The sequence below is a fragment of the Syngnathus scovelli genome, chromosome 7, assembly GCF_024217435.2.
Source record: "Syngnathus scovelli strain Florida chromosome 7, RoL_Ssco_1.2, whole genome shotgun sequence".
Lineage (NCBI taxonomy): Eukaryota > Metazoa > Chordata > Actinopteri > Syngnathiformes > Syngnathidae > Syngnathus > Syngnathus scovelli.
Genome location: NC_090853.1, coordinates 10353301 through 10375338, shown reverse-complemented (window position 1 = coordinate 10375338; position 22038 = coordinate 10353301). Strand labels below are relative to the sequence as shown.

Below are 22038 nucleotides of genomic sequence, written 5' to 3'. Positions count from 1 at the left end.
AAAAAACTAAATAGTTATAGTGCCAACATGTGGTATTTGGGTGACTGCTGGCACCAAAAGCAAAACCATATCCTTGCTTGTTCATTGCCTTTTTTTTTTTTCATTTGCAAAGTCAGAATTTTTTAACCAAATACTGTTTTAAGTCAGGATTTTACAGAGAACAGCCAGATTCTTCTGATGTGGTCTTGCACCACCTGGAGGCAGTCTATATTAGTGATGTGCATTCTAGTTCTTAAGTGACCTGAATCTTTAGAATCAGTTCACTCAAACCATTCGTTTAAAAGAATCCCCTCCCCACACTGTTCTGTTAGCTGCTAATAGTCATTCACAAGAAAACACTCAAGCAAGTTTTAAAATAAAGGTTTATTAAAATAAAATAATAATAATAATAGTAAAATAAACTTTCAAACCAGTAATCTAATGTGAAATTGCAGTAGATATATTGGATAAAAATATTTCGGCGTATATATGCATACATATGTTTTTAAAACTACTGTAAGTATTATAAAATAAAGATTTCCCAAAGAGAAGCATAATCCCCCCGCTGTTGCAAACAGGTCTTTCTTTCCTTGGAAAATTGTAAATCAACATTCTGGCTCACATACTTCACGTTCACTCACGCCAGGAGACGCAACACGTTCACTTACTGATCCGTTGATGCACAGCAAGACAACTCACTTACTGTCTCGTTCGCGAACGGAAAAGTCAGACTCCTTCACTCACTAATCCATTCTCTCGATGAGCTGTAAAAAGAACGAATCACTTCAGGAAGTGATTCATTGACTCTCGTTCACTGAAAACGTACGTTCTTTTAAACGAATCACTCACTCACGACCCAACACTAGTTTTCGCACTCAAACTAAAGCGTATCGCCCTCCGTTCGGGTGCATCAGATAAAACACGCAACTTATGTGACGAATCACTAACATTAACTACACGACAACTGCAACGACGAAAGAGGTAAGTTACGACTCTAGACCTAAGTTAGCAGCATGTTAGCAATGTTATTTGTAGTACTGCTTGGTTGCAGTACAGAAGTGCGGTCCGCTTTAATAGCATTGTAGCTACCACAGTGCTAACTTTATGATGTTTAGCTTGATTATCCTCGACGAATGTTGGATCTTGCCTGTACCAAGAGTAATACTGTACCGTGGGAATACTCAAAGTCGAGGATTGCAGGCAGGCATACTCCTGATGATTTTAAAACTCGCAGGTTAAATAAATACTGGTTTTCTTCTCTCTGTTTCAGTGTGTGAATTAGATTAGCAGTGATGGTTGCAGGCAGGCAGGCAGGTCAGGCCTGATGATTTTAAAACTCGCGGGTTTAATAAATACTGGTTGTCTTCTTCTCATTGTTTCAGTGTGTGAATTAATGTCTGTTCCTACTTAGACCTGACAGTGGTTGCAGTGTGAAAATGTCTACAAGGACCACCGCAAATTACGTAGAAGAGAAGGACCGTTGTCAACTACCGGAAGCTCTTTGGCTGCAGCCTTATGTTGTGTTGCACAGAGCAGGTCAGTAGACGGCTCTTTTCTATTATGAATCTTCCTCCAGTGTTTATTTTTAGTAGAATTCTATCAAAATTATTGGCAGATTGATTGATTGATTGAACATTTATTGATCCCGGAGGTGGGGAAATTCAGGCCCCAGCAGTATTCATACCACAGAGCGGGTATACAAAAGACACACAGATGGCATGAGCACAACTCAATAGGCTCTCATAAGGCTGCCACACAACAGTGCCACAAAGAAAGCCAGTAAGCGCGAAAGATAAAAGCCAGCAAAGCAAAGCAAAAACACTAAGGAAAAAAAGTAACAGCGGCCATCCAGCTCCCCTCAATATCAGAGAACACCCCAAAACACACAAAGTAGCCTCCACGGAGTCCATAAACAGGTGTAAGGGCAGTCAAGTTCAACGGCTCTCAATGGACCGTGGTCGTGAATCGGTGAAAACATCACAAAACAGGCAAACGTGTGAGCAGCGTCCTGGGCGCGCAGATGGTCACTGTTGGAAATAATATACTTTTTATCATTGGATTCTATGTAACTACTTTTGTGTGCAAGATTCTCCGCAGTATGTGACCAATCTGGCCTCGTGAAAATGACTTGGGGGCATATGGCAGTCATTAGCCGCGCTATACAATAAGCCCCACAGTTAGCTAGACATGTGCAGATCATGAGATTGTCATGGGACGGCTGAAGCGGACAAAGGTCTTATTTAAGTTGAAGTCATGAGTACGGCACAGCAATGTATTCCCAGAGGCACTAAAGACTACGTCTTTGTTGAGCTAATGGTCATGAGACGTCCATACTGCCCCGTCCATAAGAGTACCCCCTGTGTTCTGTGGTAATGGGATATAACTATGGAATGTTCTTCCTGTCTGGAAACCTATTCGACCATGTACACTTGCCCCTTTGTTTCTCTCTCAATAAAGGCACGGCTAAACTCAGAGCAGAGTGCGAATCTCAGCCACACTTGCTGTGTCTGGGGTGCGCCCTTCTGCGCAGGAGAAAACGCTAAGCCAAAAAGACCTACCGCCTCTGAGATTGATTTCAGATAAATGTTGTCAACCCAACAGTCACCATGGGGCTAGCACGGCAAAGGTCGTTGGTTCCGACGAGCACGAGGGAGCGGACTCACCACAGGGGTCGCGGCTGCGAGGCCAAGGCGAGGGACCCGGTCAGTACCGGCCGGATAAGCAGGAAGCAGTCGTAGGGTCACGCCGGTCTCGACCGATTTTTCCCAGGGTAAAAAAAAATATCCGCTCCAAAGCGATACCGAGGTGCGGTAGAAGGCACCAGCATTGCCGAATGGGAAAAAAAGACAGAAAGAAAAAGGAGAAAAGTAGGAAATAAAGAGAAAAAGAGAAAACACTGCTGGGAGGCTTCCACTCACATCAGCGCCATACCAAAAAAAAGGTCTTGTATAGGTTTGACCAGTTTCTCTTCAACTGTAACTTTCATTGTTAATGTGTTTGTCTTGTTTTGCAGACATCAGTGAAGCTATTGGTCCTAAGCAGGAGGAGCCAGAGCGCACTCGCATTAAAGAAGAAGATGTGGCCAAAGAGGTCCACCACTTCAATGAACAAATGGAGCAGAAGTTTCTTTGCACCATAAAAGAGGAGGAAGAGCCGGAGCGGCCTTGTAATAAAGAGGAGGGAGAGGACTCCTGCGACATTAAAAACGAGAGAGAAGACTCCTATAACATTGAAAAGGAAGAGGAGGAGGAGGCCTGCGAGATGCCATTGACTAGTGTCCATTTGAAGAGTTTAGATGAGGGTCAACATGAGGTGAGCAAAGGGACGGAGCCTCCAAGCTGCAGCTCAAGTCTACAAATGACCAGAGAAGGTGATGGAGACCACTGTGGGGGATCACAAGCAACTCCATCATTAGGTAGTGATGATGAGTCTCAAAACAAACACAGACAATGTTCTCAGTTTGGATTTTTTTTTGCTCATAGCAGTAATATAAAACAACACATGAGAATGCACACAAGAAAGAAAAGCTTTTCCTGCTCAGATTGTGGCCAAAAATTTCTTCGGAGGGAACACTTAAAAAAGCATACAAGAATCCACACTGGCGAGAAACCTTTTTCATGCTTAGTTTGTGGCCAAAAGTTCGGCCGTAAGGGATACTTAGAAATTCATACAAGAATCCACACTGGCGAGAAACCTTTTTCATGCTCAGTTTGTGGCCTAAAATTCAGTCGTAAGGCACACTTAGAAATTCATGCAAGAATCCACACTGGTGAGAAACCTTTTTCATGCTCAGTTTGTGGCCAAAAATTCTCTCAGAGGGGACCTTTAAAAAGGCACTCAAGAATCCACACTGGCGAGAAACCTTTTTCATGCTCAGTTTGTGGCCAAAGATTCTCTGAGAAGGGAACCTTAGAAATTCATACAAGAATCCACACCGGTGAGAAACCTTTTTCATGCTCAGTTTGTGACCAAAGATTTGGTCAGAAGACACACTTAAAAAGGCATACAAGAATCCACACTGGCGAGAAACCTTTTTCATGCTTAGTTTGTGGCCAAAAGTTCGGCAGTAAGGGACACTTAGAAATTCATACAAGAATCCACACTGGCGAGAAACCTTTTTCATGCTCAGTTTGTGGCCTAAAATTCAGTCGTAAGGCACACTTAGAAATTCATGCAAGAATCCACACTGGTGAGAAACCTTTTTCATGCTCAGTTTGTGGCCAAAGATTCTCTCAGAGTGGATCTTTAAAAAGTCATACAAGAACCCACACTGGTGAGAAACCTTTTTCATGCTCAGTTTGTGGCCAAAAGTTGGGTAGTAAGGGATACTTAAAAATTCATACAAGAATCCACACTGGCGAGAAACCTTTTTCATGCTCAGTTTGTGGCCAAAAATTCTCTCAGGCGGGACCTTTAAAAAGCCACACAAGAATCCACACTGGTGAGAAACCTTTTTCATGCTCAGTTTGTGGCCAAAGATTTGGTCGGAAGGCACACTTAAAAAAGCATACAAGAATCCACACTGGCGAGAAACCTTTTTCATGCTCAGTTTGTGGCCAAAAATTCTCTGACAAGAGAAACGTAGAAATGCACACCCTAACCCACACTCGCTAGGAACTTTTTTCATGCTCAGTTTGTGGCCAAAAATTCTCTGACAAGAGAAACGTAGAAATGCACACCCTAACCCACACTCGCTAGGAACTTTTTTCATGCTCAGTTTGTGGCCAAAGATTCTCTCAGAGTGAATCTTTAAAAAGTCATACAAGAACCCACACTGGTGAGAAACCTTTCTCCTGCTCAGTTTGTGGCCAAAAATTCTCTCACAAGTTAAGCTTAATTAGGTCCACAGGAGCCCACACCTAACCCTGTTGCCTGCTCAGTCGGTTGCCAAAAGTCTCTATTGAGAATTGGGGAGATGAGTAATTGTTGGAATAATTTTAAGTGAAGCTTTGGCCTGCCAGACCTGGAGGCCTCGCCTTTACGAGTTTATCTTTCCTTTTATCTAGGTTCTTCCTTTTTAGTGATAGGGATGTCTTTTGATCCCTGTCAGCCATTTGTATCCTTCCTGTCCTTATGTTGTCTGTGTGTTTTGGTTCCCGTAAGAGGCCTTCACTAACAATGAGCAGGGCTTATTTGCATAGGTGAAATGTTCTTTGTTTGATTCACAGGAACTTCATTCCTTCTATTTAGATATAGGTTTGGTTCATAGATTGTAGTTTATCAGACCGGTTTTTCTTTGTTAAGGGATACATACAGTTAGAAGTAGTTGCATAAAAGTTATCCCATATTTACTCAATGTTTATTTAAGGAACTGCATACCGGTTACCTCACGTTTGCTTAATGTGTGTTGAAATGTATAGGACAAGTTACTTATTACTATTGTGTGTTAATTACCAAGTAGATAAAGTTAGCAAAGGTCTAGTTGCATTTGTTCCACAGCAAAGCGGCAATCAACGTGCGTCAGGGCATTTGTTGACCTCGAGGACAAGTCAGCCAACTGTGAAGGAAGACAGCTGCGGACGGCCTCTGCGGGGGGTCAAGAGCCAACAGCGGAGTGCTAATTCACACCACACTACATTCTTTTGCTAATCAGCGTTGCTACAGACACAATCCCCCTCCCTTTAGTGTAGCAACGCCTCTGTAACCAGGGCAACCATAACATTAAAAAGAGGGGCACGTGGAGGAAGGACTCAGAACTGATGGAGGTTGTAACTGAGATTGCTTTCTCTATCGTTCTCCTCGCGAGTAAACCTGTTCTGGTTGTCTTCTCCTCTTCATTCCAGCGAGTGATTTAATGTCTAATCGTATTTAGACCCAACAGGTCCACAGGAGCCCACACCTAACCCTGTTGCCTGCTCAGTCGGTTGCCAAAAGTCTCTATTGAGAATTGGGGAGATGAGTAATGATCAATGAAGTTCTCACCTTAGCAGACTTAATGAGTTTTATCATCGATGATGATATCGTTAACTGGCCTCGGGATGATAACAGTTTTGTAGTTTTCATTATACTTGATGTTGATTTTATTTTTAACTGTAATTTTGTTTTAATTCATATTCAGGGCAAGTTGCTTAGTTTCTATTAGTGTTTGGGGTTTGTTCAGCTTTTCATGTTTGTTAATGTTAAGGTTTTTGCCCCCATATTTGCCAAGACTTGTTAACTACTCCCCTCCGGACAGAGACAGCTTCTTCCCCCAGGCTGTTGCTCTGATGAACTCACCACTAGAGTCTCAGAGTCATTACTGTGCAATAACATCCTGCTCTCCACACCTTTTTTGAATTGTCTGCACTGTTTGTACTGCGTCCTCTCTGCATCCATTGCAGCCTGGTCATCCTGGAAGAGGGACCCTCCCATCTGTGGTCTCTTCTCAGGGTTTCTCATTTCCCCTAGCTGGAGTTTTGAGTTTTTCCTTGCCCTCTTGGGAGTTTAAGATCAGGGGATGTCTGAGAATATTTGCCATTTTTCACATGTCCTGAGCGTTGTTAGTCACCTAAATGTTGATTTACCCAAGTCAAATTCCTTGTTTGGCACGCTCAAACATGGCGAATAAAAACTCTTGAATCTTGAAGAAGAAAAATAAGAAGCAAGCAAGACACTTTTTTTCCCTGGCGCTTGTGTTCTGATTCAGCCCTGCACTCTGCACCGGAAAAAGCTAACCAATCAAAAAGGGGCCTGACACACCATATCCGAAGCGAAATAAGACAACTACAGGGAGAAATAGAAAGCTGAGCTGCACAATGATTTAAACTCTCTTCCAAAAGTGAGGCCAATTATTTTTATTTTGCAGTGAAAATAGATTTTGTAATTTGTGTAGAAATGCTGAATGACAAACTGAAAGCATGTGGAATGCCTTGGATTCGTGAAATAAAATGAGTGAATAATAATGGAATGACATTGAACAATGTGGAATCATGTGGATGAATATTGAATCATACGGAATAATGAATGATATTAAACAATGACGAAAGATGACACGTGTCATGTGATACACCTTAAGAAATGGAGATCCATGAGATGGAAGGCTTCATCTGGCATCAATGACGCAAAGCGGCTGAAAGCTTTCTGGCGAGTTAACATTAGTGTTAAACAGCACGCACGGCAAACGCTCGCCAGTATGCTATTAAAATCTATTCGAGTTGGAGGTTGTTGTTTTTTTGGGAAAACGTGCACAAAATGTTATTGGGTCTTTTTTGCACGCAATGTTGGTTTGTGGCTGGGCAACAACAACACAAAAACTTCCCACGGCCCTTCGCTAGAGGGCGTCCGGGACCTCTCTCAAATGACTATCGTTACGTAACAGGAAGTAAATCGACTACAATGTTTTTTTTTTTCCTTTTGGTCACACACACACATTCACGCAGTCACATGTGGGAATCGAATTCATGGTGTCGGCACACAAGGCAAGCAAGTGCATCCCTTCACCATCGGCGACTCCCACGACGATGGTTTAAGGACTGAAAACAGAAGCTTACCGCATTCTATTAGGCTGCATCAGATAAACACGCAACTTATGTGGTGACAAGTTAACCTTAGTTACACTACAACCGCAACAACGAAAGAGGTAAGTTACAACTCTGGACCCAAGTTATCACGTTAGCACTGTTATTCCTAGTACTGCTTGGTTGCAGTACAGAAGTGCGGCTCGCTGCTTCTAGCATGGTAGCTACCACAGTGCTAACTTTATATTTAGCTTGATTATTGCCATTACCGTTGACTTACAACTGACTATTGTCAAATACAGGGGTGGGCAATTAATTTTTACAAGGGGCCACATGAAAAACCTGAGTTGTGTCAGAGGGCCACACCTACGATAACTTAAACCTGCTCAATTTTCATCCATTGTAAAATGCACTAAATTATTTATTTTAAATAGTTGGTACTCGTAATTAGAAGAATACAATTATTCTGTTTATATTTATATTAAGCTATGTGAAATTGTGAAGGTCAAATGAAACAACTATTAATCAGTACAATTTATTCCTAACTTCATTAACTTTTCCTCAAATGACAAAGACGCTCCATCTCTGGGTGTGAAGTTTGATAAAAAGTCCTTGTTGGGCTTGCAGTTTTGCTCGCAATGCATCAGCCTCTGATGCGCCCTGTTTATCAGACAGATGTATTTTTTCTGATGCTTGGTCGTGTAGTGGCGACTCAAATTATATTCTTTAAACACAGCGACCTGTGTACCACAAATCAGGCACATGGCTTTACCTTTCATTTCTGTAAAGAAATACTTGGCAGTCCATGTCTTGTTGAAAACACGGCGCTCCTTGTCAACTTTTCTTTTCTGAGGGTCAGCACACGTTTCTTGGGCAGCGTTACTTCGCACTGTTAGCCTTCACGCACAGCTCACATACACGTACGCTACACGGAAGTGCGACGCCTTTCAAAATAAAAGCAAAACAGTTGTATTGTACGCACGACACTAATTTTTTTTTAAAATTATACGTATAATGTTTTCATAAACATTCTTTATTTAAATAAATGGGGAAACAAAGAAAATAAATAAAATATGAACATCTACACAAGACTTTTATGAACCTTTATTGTAGTTTTATAGACTTAATTGTTTTTAAATAATTTTGTATTTTTAAACACTGACTTGCAGAAACATTTTTATTTATTTAAATAAATAAATAAAAAAAATATGAGTAAATATATTGTTACAATATACACACAAGACTTTTATTAACCTTTTTGAAGTGTAAACGTGTCTGGCTCCTCTCTGCTCTTGCGTGCTGGCCGACTGTCGCGTCCCCAATATAAATTTCTAAAAAAATCCGTGATAGTGAGGCCGCAAAAAGTGAAGGGCGAAGTAGCGAGGGATTACTGTACTGGTTGTCTTCTCCTCTTTGTTTCAGTGTGTGAGTTAACGTCTGTTCCTACTTATTCCTGACAGTGGTTGCAGTGAGATAATGTTTGCAAGGACCACAGCAAAGTACGTGGAGGAAAAGGACCGTGGTCGTCAACGACCGGAAGCTCTTTGGCTGCAGCCTTATGTTGTGTTGCACAGAGCAGGTCAGTAGACGGCTCTTTTCTATTATGAATCTTCCTCCAGTGTTTATTTTTAGTAGAATTCTATCAAAATTATTGGCAGATTGAAAAAGGTCTTGTATAGGTTTGACCAGTTTCCCTTCAACTGTAACTTTCATAGGTGTTTGTCTTGTTTTGCAGACATCAGTGAAGCTATTGGTCCTAAGGAGGAGGAGCCAGAGCGCACTCGCATTAAAGACGAAGATGTGGCCAAAGAGGTCCAGCACTTCAATGAACAAATGGAGCAGAAGTTTCTTTGCACCATAAAAGAGGAGGAAGATCTGGAGCGGCCTTGTAATAAAGAGGAGGGAGAGGACTCCTGCGACATTAAAAACGAGAGAGAAGACTCCTATGACATTGAAAAGGAAGAGGAGGAGGAGGCCTGCGAGATGCCATTGACTGGTGTCCATTTGAAGAGTTTAGATGAGGGTCAACGTGAGGTGAGCAAAGGGGCGGAGCCTTCAAGCTGCAGCTCAAGTCAACAAATGACCAGAGAAGGTGGAGACCACTGTGGGGGATCACAAGCAACTCCATCATTAGGTAGTGATGATGAGTCTCAAAACAAACACAGACAATGTTCTCAGTTTGGATTTTTTTTTGCTCATAGTGGTAATATAAAACAACACATGAGAATGCACACAAGAAAGAAAAGCTTTTCCTGCTCGGATTGTGGCCAAAAATTCTCTCCGAGGGGATCTTTAAAAACGCACTCAAGAATCCACACTGGAGAGAAACTTTTTTCATGTTCAGTTTGTGGCCAAAAATTCCCTCTGAGGGCATCTCTAAAAAGGCACACAAGAATTCACACTGGTGAGAAACCATTTTCATGCTCAGTTTGTGGCCAAAAATTCTCTCGGCGGGAACCTTTAAAAACACACACAAGAATCCACACTGGTGAGAAACCTTTTTCATGCTCAGTTTGTGGCCGAAAATTCTCTCACAGGGGATCTTTAAAAACGCACACAAGAATCCACACTGGCGAGAAACCTTTTTCATGCTCAGTTTGTGGCCAAATGTTCTCTGACACGGGAACCTTAAAAAGACATTCAAGAATCCACACTGGCGAGAAACCTTATTCATGCTCAGTTTGTGGCCAAATATTCTCTGACAAGGGAACCTCACAAAGACATACAAGAATCCACACTGGTGAGAAACCTTTTTCATGCTCAGTTTGTGGCCAAAGATTTGGTCAGAAGACACACTTAAAAAAACATACAAGAATCCACACTGGTGAGAAACCTTTTTCATGCTCAGTTTGTGGCCAAAGATTTGGTCAGAAGACACACTTAAAAAAGCATACAAGAATCCACACTGGCGAGAAACCTTTTTCATGCTCAGTTTGTGGCCAAATATTCTCTGACAAGGGAACCTTAAAACTACATACAAGAATCCACACTGGTGAGAAACCTTTTTCATGCTCAGTTTGCGGCCAAAATTTCTCTCAGAGGGGAAATTTAAATACGCACACAAGAATCCACACTGGCGAGAAACCTTTTTCCTGCTCAGTTTGCGGCCAAAAATTCTCTCAGAGGGCAAATTTAAAAACGCACTCAAGAATCCACACTGGCGAGAAACCTTTTTCATGCTCAGTTTGTGGCCAAAGATTCTCTGAGAAGGGAACCTTACAAATTCATACAAGAATCCACACTGGCGAGAAACCTTTTTCATGCTCAGTTTGTGGCCAAAAGTTCGGTAGTAAGGGACACTTACAAATTCATACAAGAATCCACACTGGCGAGAAACCTTTTTCATGCTCAGTTTGTGGCCAAAAGTTCGGTCGTAAGGGATACTTAAAAATTCATTTAAGAATCCACACTGGTAAGAAACCTTTTTCATGCTCAGTTTGTGGCCAAAGTTTTTCAGCGAAGAGAAGCTTAAACGGTCATACAAGAATCCACACTGGTGAGAACCCTGTTGCCTGCTCAGTCACTTGCCAAAGAGTCTCTATTGAGAATTCCGAGTGTGGTGGGGAGATGAGCAATGATCCGTGACGTTTTCACCTTCTATTTGAGCAGACTTGATGAGTTTTTGCATCGATGACACTATAGTTAACTGGCCTCGGGTTGATAATTGTTTTGTAATTTTCATTATACTTGATTATTTTGTTTTGTTTGTTGTGGATTTTAACTGTAATTAGTTTTAATTCATATTCAGGGCAAGTTGCTTAGTTTCTATTAGTGTTTAAGGTTTAGTTTTGTTCAGCTTTTCATATTCATGCACAATGATTAAAACTCCAAAAGTGAGTCCAATTCTTTTCATTTTGCAGCGAAAAGGTAAGTATCCTAAACAGCATATCATTAGTTCATTTGATACCACGGCATTAACTTCTAAATAATCAAACAGATCAAATGCCAGACCTAATTTGGACAATGAAGGCTTTGGCCGCCAGTCTGCGTATGAAACCTCACAAGCTTAACTTTTTTTGCGAAGCACGTGGATGGAAAGCTTCAAGCTTTCTGGCTAGTTAACATTAGTGTTAAACAGCACGCACGGTAAACGCACGCTAGTATGCTATTAAAATCTATTCGAGTTGTGGGTTGTTGTTTTTTTGGAAAAAGTGCACAAAAGGTTTTTTTTTTTGGCACGAAATGTTGGTTTGTGGCTGGGCAACAACAACACAAAAACTTCCCACGGCCCTTCGCTAGAGGGCGTCCGGGACCTCTCTCAAATGACTATCATTACGTAACAGGAAGTAAATCGACTACAATGTTGTTTTTTTCCCTTTTAGTCACACACACACATTCACGCAGTCACATGTGGGAATCGAATTCATGGTGTCGGCACACAATGCAAGCAAGTGCATCCCTACACCATCGGCGACTCCCACGACGATGGTTTAAGGACTGAAACAGAAGCTTACTGCATTCTATTCGGCTGCATCAGATAAACACGCAACTTATGTGGTGACAAGTTAACCTTAGCTACACTACAACCGCAACGACGAAAGAGGTAAGTTACGACTCTGGACCCAAGTTATCACGTTAGCATTGTTATTCCTAGTACTGCTTGGTTGCAGTGTAGAAGTGCGGCTCGCTGCTTTTAGCAAGGTAGCTACCACAGTGCTAACTTTATGATATTTAGCTTGATTATTGCCATTATCGTTGACATACAACTGACTATTGTCAAGTAGCTGCAAAGGCTGCCACTCTGAGCAGTGTCCTCGACGAATGTTGGCTATCAAATGAGCCATCATCGCATGCTGGTTCTTGCCTGTACCGAGAGTAATACAGTAATCTCTCATTTATTGCGGATAATTGGTTCCAGGACCACCTGCGATAGGTGAAAATCCGCGATATAGAGAAAATATATTGTTACAATATCCATAAAAGACTTTAATGAACATTTATTGTATTTTATTGTATTTTTAAACACTGTATATTGTACTTTAAAATGTTTTTGTATACTTACTTAAACACTTAAGTAAAAAAATTAAAGTCAAACTGATTTTCATAAACATTCTTTATTTAAATAAATGGGGGAAAGAAAGAAAATAAATAAGAGTAAATATATACATCTACACAAGACTTTTATGAACCTTTATTGTAGTTTTATACACTTGTTTTTTTTAAATAATTTTTGTATTTTTAAACACTTTTGTATTTTTTTAAAGTCAAACTGACTTGCAGAAACATTCCTATTTATTTATTTAAATACGTAAATAAGAAAATATGAGTACAATTAATATGATATTGTTGCAATATACGCAAAAGACTTTTATGAACCTTTTTTGAAGTGTAAACCTGTCTGGCTCCTCTCTGCTCTTGCGTGCTGGCCGACTGTCGTGTATAAATTTATATATATAAATTTAAAAAAAAATCCGTGATAGTGAGGCCGCGATAAGTGAAGGGCGAAGTAGCGAGAGATTAGTGTACCAGTTGTTTTCTCTTTGTTTTAGTGTGTTAGTTAATGTATGTTCCTACTTAGACCGGACAGTGGTTGCAGCGAGAAAATGTTTGCAAGGACCGCAGCAAAGTACTTGGAGGAAAAGGACCGTAGTCGTCAACGACCGGAAGCTCTTTGGCTGCAGCATACAAGAATCCACACTGGTGAGAAATATTTTTCATGCTCAGTTTGTGGGCAAATATTCTCTGACAAGGTTGTGTTGCACAGAGCAGGTCAGTACATGGCTATTTTCTATTATAAATCCTCTTCCAGTGTTTATTGTTGGTAGAATTTGATCAAAATCATGTGTGATAGGCAGATTGAAAAAGTAGGTTTGACTAGTTTCTCTTCAACTGTAACTTTCATGTGTGTTTGTCTTGTTTTGCAGACATTAGTGAAGCTATTAGTCCTAAGCAGGAGGAGCCAGAGCGCACTCGCATTAAAGAGGAAGATGTGGCCAAAGAGGTCCAGCACTTCAATGAACAAATGGAGCAGAGGTTTCTTTGCACCATAAAAGAGGAGGAAGATCTGGAGCGGCCTTGTAATAAAGAGGAGGGAGAGGACTCCTGCGACATTAAAAACGAGAGAGAAGACTCCTATGACATTGAAAAGGAAGAGGAGGAGGAGGCCTGCGAGATGCCATTGACTGGTGTCCATTTGAAGAGTTTAGATGAGGGTCAACATGAGGTGAGCAAAGAGGCGGAGCCTCCAAGCTGCAGTTCAAGTCTACAAATGACCAGAGAAGGTGATGGAGACCACTGTGGGGGATCACAAGCACCTCCATCATCAGATAATGATGACATGTTGTCACATGTTCCTGCTGCTGCTGTTGGTGCTGTTGCTGCTGCTGCTGATGATGATGATAATGAGTCTCAAAACAAACACAGACAATGTTCTCAATGTGGAATTTTTTTTGCTCATAGCAGTAGTTTGAAACAACACATGAGAAGGCACACAAGAAAGAAAAACTTTTCCTGCTTAGATTGTGGCCAAAATTTCTCCCGGAGGGACACTTTAAAAACGCACACAAGAATCCACACTGGCGAGAAACCTTTTTCATGCTCAGTTTGTGGCCGAAAATTCTCTCACAGGGGCTCTTTAAAAACGCACACAAGAATCCACACTGGTGAGAAACCTTTTTCATGCTCATTTTGTGGCAAAATATTCTGTCAGAGGCAAAACTTAAAAAGGCACACAAGAATCCACACTGGTGAGAAACCTTTTTCATGCTCAGTTTGTGGCCAAATATTTTCTGACAAGGGAACCTTAAAGACACATACAAGAATTCACACTGGCGAGAAACCTTTTTCATGCTCAGTTTGTGGCCAAAAGTTTGGTAGTAAGGGATACTTAAAAATTCATACAAGAATCCACACTGGCGAGAAACCTTTTTCATGCTCAGTTTGTGGCCAAAAATTCTCTCAGACGGGACGTTTAAAAAGGCACACAAGAATCCACACTGGCGAGAAACCTTTTTCATGCTCAGTTTGTGGCCAAAAATTCTCTCAGAGGGGAACTTTAAAAAGGCACACAAGAATCCACACTGGCGAGAAACCTTTTTCATGCTCAGTTTGTGGCCAAAAATTCGGTAGTAAGGGACACTTACAAATTCATACAAGAATCCACACTGGCGAGAAACCTTTTTCATGCTCAGTTTGTGGCCAAAGATTCTCTGAGAAGGGAAACTTAAAAAGTCATACAAGAATCCACACTGGCGAGAAACCTTTTACATGCTCAGTTTGTGGCCAAAGATTCTCTGAGAAGGGAACCTTAGAAATTCATACAAGAATCCACACTGGCGAGAAACCTTTTTCTTGCTCAGTTTGTGGCCAAATGTTTGGTCGTAAGGGATCCTTAGAAATTCATACAAGAATCCACACTGGTGAGAAACCATTTTCATGCTCAGTTTGTGGCCAAGGTTTTTCAGCGAAGAGAAGCTTAAATGGTCATACAAGAATCCACACTGGCGAGAACCCTGTTGCCTGCTCAGTCACTTGCCAAAGAATCTCTAATGAGAATTCCGAGTGTGTTGGGGGGATGAGCAAGGATCCGTGATGTTTTCACCTTCTGTTGTTCGTGGGTATTTGCATCGGTGATAATATACCTAGTTAACTGGTCTTGGGATTATAATAGTTTTGTAATTTTCATTATACTTAAAGTTATAGTCACATACACATCTGGGTGTGGTGAAATTTGTCCTCTGCATTTAATCCATCCCCATGTGATTTTGATCCAACCCCTGGGGGAGAGGGGAGCAGTGAGTAGCAGCGGTGCCACTCTCAGGAATCATTTGGTGATCTATCCCCCCCAATTCCAACCTTTAATGCCGAGTGCCGAGGAGGGAGGTAATGGGTCCCATATTTATAGTCTTTGGTATGACCCGGCCGGGGTTGGAACCCATGACCTTCCAATCTCAGGTCGGACACTCTACCACTATAAGTGATGTTTACTTTGTGTTTAGTTGTGGATTCTAATTGTAATTTTAATTCATTTTCAGAGCAAGTTGCTTAGTTTCTATTAATGTTTAAGGTTTAGTTTTGTTCAGCTTTTCATGTTCATGCACAATGCACAATGATTAAAACTCTCCTCCAAAACTGAGGCCAATGCTTTTCATTTTGCAGTAAAAGCAGATGAAGCAATTCGTGTAGAAATGCTGAATGACAAAATATGAAAGCATGTGGAATGCCTTGGATTAATTAAATAAAATGAGTGAATGATACAGAATGACGTTGAACAATGTGGAATCATGTGGAAAAGTCACTTCACTTTTATAAACAAATTATTTTAGGTGCATTACCTGACATGCATGTCAGGTAATGCACCTAAAATAATTTGTTTGATATAAAAGAAACCAGTGAAGTGATTAAAAAGGAAAAACAAGATGAACTTAGTACAAACATGTGGAAAAGTATTGAATCATATGGAATTATGTAGAATGATATTGATGACGAAAGATGACGCGTCATGGAGATCCATGAGATGCGAGTAATTCCCAACATTTTACGACAGGTAGGGTAAGTATCCTAAACAGCATATCATTAGTTCATTTGATACCATCAAATATCAGACCTAATTTGGACAATGAAGGCTTTGGCCGCCAGTCTGCGTATGAAACCTCACAAGCTTAACTTTTTTTGTGAAGCGCATGGATAGAAAGTTTCAAGGCTTCAAACATCATCATCATCAATGACGCACAAGCGGCTTCAAGCTTTCTGGCTAGTCAACACTACTGTTAAACAACATGCACGACAAACGCACGCTAGTATGCTATTAAAATCTATTTGAGTTTTTTTTTTTTTTTTTTTTAGAACATCCACAAAATTGTTTTGTTTGCGCGCAATGTTGGTTTGTTTGCAGGGCAACAACAACATTAAACGTCCCACGGTCCTTCGCTAGAGGGCGTCCGGGACCTCTCTCAAATAACGTCATCATTACGTAGAAGGAAGTAAAGCGACGATGACAAAACTGCGCTTGGGTTAAGCATCAATAACGCACAAGCGAGTGAAAATATTTTGAAACGTATTCCATTTTGTATAGTAAAATGGAAAAATTAAACACAAATACGACATGTATATTAAATTGAACTATTTTAGCATTATTCCAACTGAAACTAATATTTTTTGCATAGCCATACACAAAATAAAAAAAAAAGCGAATGGTTAAATCACCCTAATTTACTCGCATTGATATTGTGAAGTTGAAAAAAAAGATTTAGTGTTTACTACATTTGTCCTGAATCAGCATACCGTTTTTAAAATGCTGTTTATTATACGTTATTATGAAGAGTGGCACACCCAAGGAGAATTGAACACATCTGGTTACAGCAATGTTGTAACTTAATTATGTACAATTTCCTCTTTCCTCTTACAGGATTTTGTTACCAGAGCAAAAATGGTGCAGAAAGTGGGATTCTTTAGGATCTTGGCTTGCGCTTCGGTAGGAAAGATTTGTGTTCATCTTTTTGTAGTTTTTTTTACCATTATGTAGGGGACAATTTTCAAACCATTTGATATCTGTCCTTTTAGATTCCAAATACATTTTTTGACTTGGTGGGAATCACGTGGACACTTCCTGGTTCCTTTTTGGACCTTCTTTGGGGCCACGCTCATTGGGAAAGCCATCATTAAGATGTACACACAGGTTCGTGCCTCCATTCAACCTGCTCAGAAGCTGGCAAAATAAAACACTAATTGTGCTGTAACCATGACCCACAGTAGATAAAAAACTAAGACAGGATAACAAGATTCAAGATTCAAGAGTTTTTATTTGCCATGTTTGAGCATGCCAAACATGTGAAAAATGGCAAATATTCTCAAATATCCCCTGATCTTAAACTCCCAAGAGGGCAAGGAAAAACTCAAAACTCCAGCTAGAGGAAATGTGAACCCTTTAGAAGAGACCACAGATGGGAGGGTCCCTCTTCTAGCATGACTAGGCTGCAATGGATGCAGAGAGGACACATAGTACAAACAGTGTAGACAATTCAAAAAAGGTGTGGAGAGCAGGATGTTATTGCACAGTAATGACTCTGAGACTCTAAGAGTACAAACAGTAAAAATAGATAAAAAAAGAAGCCAGAAGCTTGCCAATTAAAGAGATCATTTTTCAGTCTTCTCCACAAATGGCTGATAAGTCTTTGATTGACTCCGTTTGTCAGTCTTATAGTCTTATACCTTTCCATCCCTGGGTGGTACCAGACAGTGACCTCACCATCACAAATTTCTGACAAAGGGTCCTGTCACACAGCAGGGGGTTCAAGAGGATGTAAAGTGGACATTATTGAAGAAAGTTTAGCCTACTAAAATGCTTTGTCTGTGTGTATGCTTTGAGCCTGGAGGCCATTACAAGTCATATCCTGTCTAGATTTGTCCAGGGGGTCTATGTGTCACACTTTCAAATGCTGATCACTTTCACGAGTGGAGAAGAATATTGCAGTATGCCCCCCACTAACACTATAAACCACAAAAAGTTCCTGGCAGCTTGAAAGCGAATTTATTGTCACATTTAGATTTTGCAATTAGTAAACATCGGTAGATCTGTTGTCAATTTTAGCCTTGGTCTGATGTCATACAAAAGTTCAATGTCGCGAGATGTATTCTCCTGCTTTACAGCATTTTGTTGTATTGGTCAACAGAAGCTGTTTGTTATCATCACCTTCAGCAAGCACATCGTGGAACAAATGGTGTCTCTCATTGGGTAAGTATCTTTAATGTGAGTCAGTCAGGTGCTTGACTTCAGTGGTTCTCAAGTGCTGTCATCCTGAAACCTGGATCCATTGTTGTTGCAAAGCCATGGCTCTCTGTTACGTAGAGGTTGCGAGTTTAATTGTAAAATAAGATCTAAAACATGTTTATTGTATTTTTTAACAAATGCACCCACAATTAAGCAATATGGATTTTGGGTGGGTGTTCGAATTCTATTCTATTAGTGTTTTTCTCAAATAACACCGAGCGGTCAATGATCGTGTACTGACAGTTTTTGTTTTGTCAAAGGGGCATCTACGTTTGATCAAGAGAACATAAAACTAAAAAACTAAAACAAAACATGTCTGCCAGCATCTCAGCGAGTGTCATTTTTAACTAGATCCTTTAGCAAATTTTTAATGACCCAATCATTGCTTGCCATATTTATCAACCAACCGCAACACATTGCAATTCAGATTAAGACTACAGCAAAGAACAAAAAAAATAAAATAATTCCAGTGTATTTAAAAACAGATGTTTTAACATTTGTTATCACACACAAAATAAAAATCTGCAAGCCAACTTTATTGCGCAGCAAAAATACAATCAGTTAATATCACAGGCTCGAGATATACTGTATTTTTGCTCCCAAACTTTACATTCTAAAATGTTGCATTTCCATTTCATATTTTTCATTTACATCACATTTTTTAAGATAAAACAATCAAATTCAAACAGATTAATACATTTATTGGAAAACACATTACAAAATGTATTTGTACACAGCAACATGTTTAACTGTCAGTTGGTTTAATCAAACCGGAGTCAAATATTGACCAAAGAAATGCTGAACCATCCTTGAGAACGAACAACTATACAAAGTGATACAACTACTGCTGCTAAACAGTATCATAAACAAGCGTGATGATGGAAAAAAAAGTGCCATGCCTGCTTAACTACTGCAAGTCAACAATACTGGTAAAAATAAAGCCTAATTGAGCAAAACAGATTGATTTCAATTGACAAGGTTAGGTTATACGAATGAATCAGATGGCTTGTTCTATTCCTGGACGTAACTCAAGTAGTTCATGTTATAGCGGCCGTTTCCCGTTCCGCTTTTATTCATCGTAGTGAAGTGAAGAAAGGAACTTATCCACATCCAAGTCATGTGGGAAACAATTTATGAGGTTTTTCTTTTGCTGCAGGATTCAAAACAGAGTGGGAATTAGATGAGAATTTAAAAAATCATTTCCAAGGTTACATCAAACAGCCATTAATAACAACAGTATCAGAACATGCAATTTTTGCCTGTCAGTCTTCTGATAAAAATAAATAAAAAATTCAAAACCATAACAACAAACTCAATAATCACTTCACAGGTTTCTTTTATATCAAACAAATGGTTTTAGGTTATTCACCTGACATGTTTCGGCGGTTTCTTCCGCCTTCATCAGAGTGTGACAAACTCAATAGTTATAGTGTTATATACTTGCTTGTTTGTGCGTGGCCTTTTTGTTCTTGTCTTTTTTTTTTCTCATTTGCAAAGTGATCATTTTTTAACCAAATACTGTTTCAAGTCAGGATATTACAGAGAACAGCCAGAATCTTCTGATGTGGTCTTGCACCACCTGGAGGAAGTCTAGATTTTTCTGTCATTCACTCCGCTTGAAATGGCAGGACTAAAATTTCAAGTTATGACAGAAAGACCATCTATTTAAGAGGCTACTTAAAAATAAATATTAAAATAATACCAGTAGACGTGCCTTACCTTTTTTTGCTTTTTAGTGGGAGATTGCTTTAAAGACTTCTTAACAGGGGGAGTTGCTGTGGAAGGGGACTGCTTCCGTTTCTTGGAATTCTCCAAGTTTGCAGGAGACTTTTCGCCCGCCTCTTGACGCAAACTGTTCTTGAGTGGAGTGCCAGTCCTGGCGATGGCGGCACGGGACAGGATCATTAGCGTGTGAGCAGCCATATTGATGCTGTTTTCACTGCCAGTCTCACTGGCGGGGCTGCAGGTTGGGACGTCTGGGGTGTTATGGGGAAGAAGATTCTTAGGTGTTCCCTCTGCATCTTTACCCTTCTTCTGTTGCAAGGGAGTTCTTGGACTTTTCATCGACTCTTCTGGGTTACCAGCAGTCCCTGGGGTTCGTGGACCAGTAAGATCTGGGCTGTTGAGTCCTACCGGTAATCTCTTAGCAGGTCTGGGAGGAGAGTTGAGCCCTTGAATGTTCTGCAGAAGCTCCGCTGCCTTTGTGGCCAGAGAGATGGTCTTTGAGGGAATTTTGGCAGCTGTGGATTGGGAACTTGACGTAGGTGTGACAGCTGGAGGTGCTATGTCTGCTGGCGTGTGAGTGGCCTGCTGCTGCTGCACTGGCGAGCAACCCATTGTTTTGTTTTCTTTGTCGGCTATCACATTTGGTTGGCGCGGAGTATGCATGGTCTCGTCTGTTTGTTCCGCAGGCTCTTTCTTGTTGCTGTCAACTTTTTTCTTACTGTCCGATTTTAGTGCAGAATTGGATGACGACGACTCTGAGCTATCATACTTTGGCTTAGTTTCATCACTTACCTCAACTTCATTAGGACTGTGTTTCCCTGTTGTAGATTTCAATTTGTTTCTTGGCTCTGAGCTTTTTATTGACTCAGTCTGAGACACATCGACTCTGCTCCCACTTGCAATTTGAGGGTTTTGATGTGGGATGTTAGCATCGCAATTTTGTTGTTGTGAAGGGAAATTCTTATCCAAATTTCCACCAGTTTTGGGATCTGCCGAGCACCTCACGGTCTCGACTCTCCGTTTGTGCTTATTGCCACCGAGGATGGTAGGCCTTGTATAGCGGGTCGTTTGTGCACGACCTTTTTTAGACTGCGTGACACACAGTGACGTTGACACATTCCCAGCTGAAGAGGTGGCCGTTGTTGGTTTAGAAGTTGTTGGCTGAATTTTGGTAGATGACTCAAAACATAAAATTCTCTTATGGCTGGAACCAGAATCCTTTGATTCGTGATGCTGATTTGCATTGTGCAAATTCTGTGTGACTTCATTGAGCATAATTCCTAGAATGCACAGAAATTAGGTCAGAGAAATGAGCACGCATTCTGCTTTTCCACTGTGCAATACTGCGCCAGCTAAACTTTAGTCACCTCAGTTTGGGGTGGTCAAACATTATTATTTGTCCAGAGGACAGAGTTAAAATACTGTTGCATTTCTGGTCATGTCCCTCCAAATGTTGTAACACGGCAATTTTCTGTTCAGACAATTAACAACCATCCAGGCGTGCTTCTCAGCAGGCCAAACAACACCATAAAAGGAACCAAAACACTGCAGTGACAATAGTTGGAGTACCTAGTACTCGCGGTATCCTGATCCCATATTGATTTCGGTCTTAGATCATGTAAAAAAAAGTCTCTTTCTAGTGAAATGCATTGGAAAAATACAACAAAAAAATTATAGATTTTTTTTAAAGCCCAAACCTTAACAAAACAAAAGAAAACATTTGTGCCGAACCGAGAGTATGCGGTCTATCATACCGGCTTTCACAGATGGAAAAGCGTGGATTATAGCTGCGGTGAGCAGGTACGGTGATAAGCTATTTTTCAAACATATGGGGGTTCAGAGCCATTCTGAAATCAATGTACTGTATATCACTACCAGCTATCTGTTTGCCAAAGAAGACAGCTAGTACTTACCACCAGTTGTGGGTTGGTTACCAGCAACCATCGAAAGTTTGGGATCCAAAGTTACTGTGTGCTGCATTGGCACTAGGTTTGGTATTCCAACACCCTGTAAAGCAACACTCCCAATCAATACTCTCATTCTGTGCAGAATGAATCGAAGTCAGAACATATTCTTTTACCTGATTAGCCACCATCTGGACATTTCCAGTCGCATTCTGCCCCACAACAGAGACAGGAAGCATCATAGGCTTAGCAGGTGATGGCAAGATGAGTGGTGACCCTGTGAAGA

The 22038-nt window shown here is 40.7% G+C and overlaps 2 protein-coding genes and 1 long non-coding RNA gene across 9 annotated transcripts in view; 2 read left to right on the top strand and 1 right to left on the bottom strand.

Annotated features, from left to right (window-relative positions):
- Window positions 1–22038, bottom strand: part of npat (nuclear protein, ataxia-telangiectasia locus) — a 30327-nt gene that overhangs the window by 3414 nt on the left and 4875 nt on the right. Inside the window, exons 14-17 of one of the 2 annotated variants that reach the window (XR_007482685.2) lie at window positions 21929–22029; window positions 21762–21855; window positions 19843–21128; window positions 19107–19273 (exon numbers count right to left, since the gene is read on the bottom strand). Coding sequence is in view for 1 of the 2 variants with exons in the window: in XM_049725431.2 (XP_049581388.1) it covers window positions 19193–19273; window positions 19843–21128; window positions 21762–21855; window positions 21929–22029 (1562 nt within the window). In the remaining variant the exon portion in view is untranslated. Of the gene's footprint in view, window positions 1–18638; window positions 19274–19842; window positions 21129–21761; window positions 21856–21928; window positions 22030–22038 lie in introns of those variants that run through there. The other variant, XM_049725431.2, reaches the window with a different exon arrangement.
- Window positions 803–15615, top strand: LOC125972089 (gastrula zinc finger protein XlCGF57.1). Of its 6 annotated transcripts, XM_068651458.1 has the most exons (5): window positions 803–960; window positions 1391–1515; window positions 2993–3394; window positions 5419–5800; window positions 5880–6948. In XM_068651458.1, the coding sequence occupies exons 2-4, from the start codon at window positions 1416–1418 to the stop codon at window positions 5538–5540; spliced, it is 624 nt and encodes a 207-aa protein (XP_068507559.1). In that variant the 5' UTR covers window positions 803–960; window positions 1391–1415; the 3' UTR covers window positions 5541–5800; window positions 5880–6948. The 6 variants fall into 6 exon arrangements, with proteins under 6 accessions (XP_068507559.1, XP_068507558.1, XP_049581404.2 ...); XM_068651457.1 differs by having other exon boundaries at window positions 2993–5800; XM_049725447.2 differs by lacking the exons at window positions 803–960; window positions 1391–1515; window positions 2993–3394; window positions 5419–5800; window positions 5880–6948 and adding exons at window positions 7270–7537; window positions 8867–8994; window positions 9151–11252.
- On the top strand, window positions 16783–18863 carry LOC125972133 (uncharacterized). The gene is made up of 3 exons (XR_007482691.2): window positions 16783–16827; window positions 16917–17031; window positions 18026–18863. It is a non-coding gene; the product is annotated as an uncharacterized lncRNA (long non-coding RNA).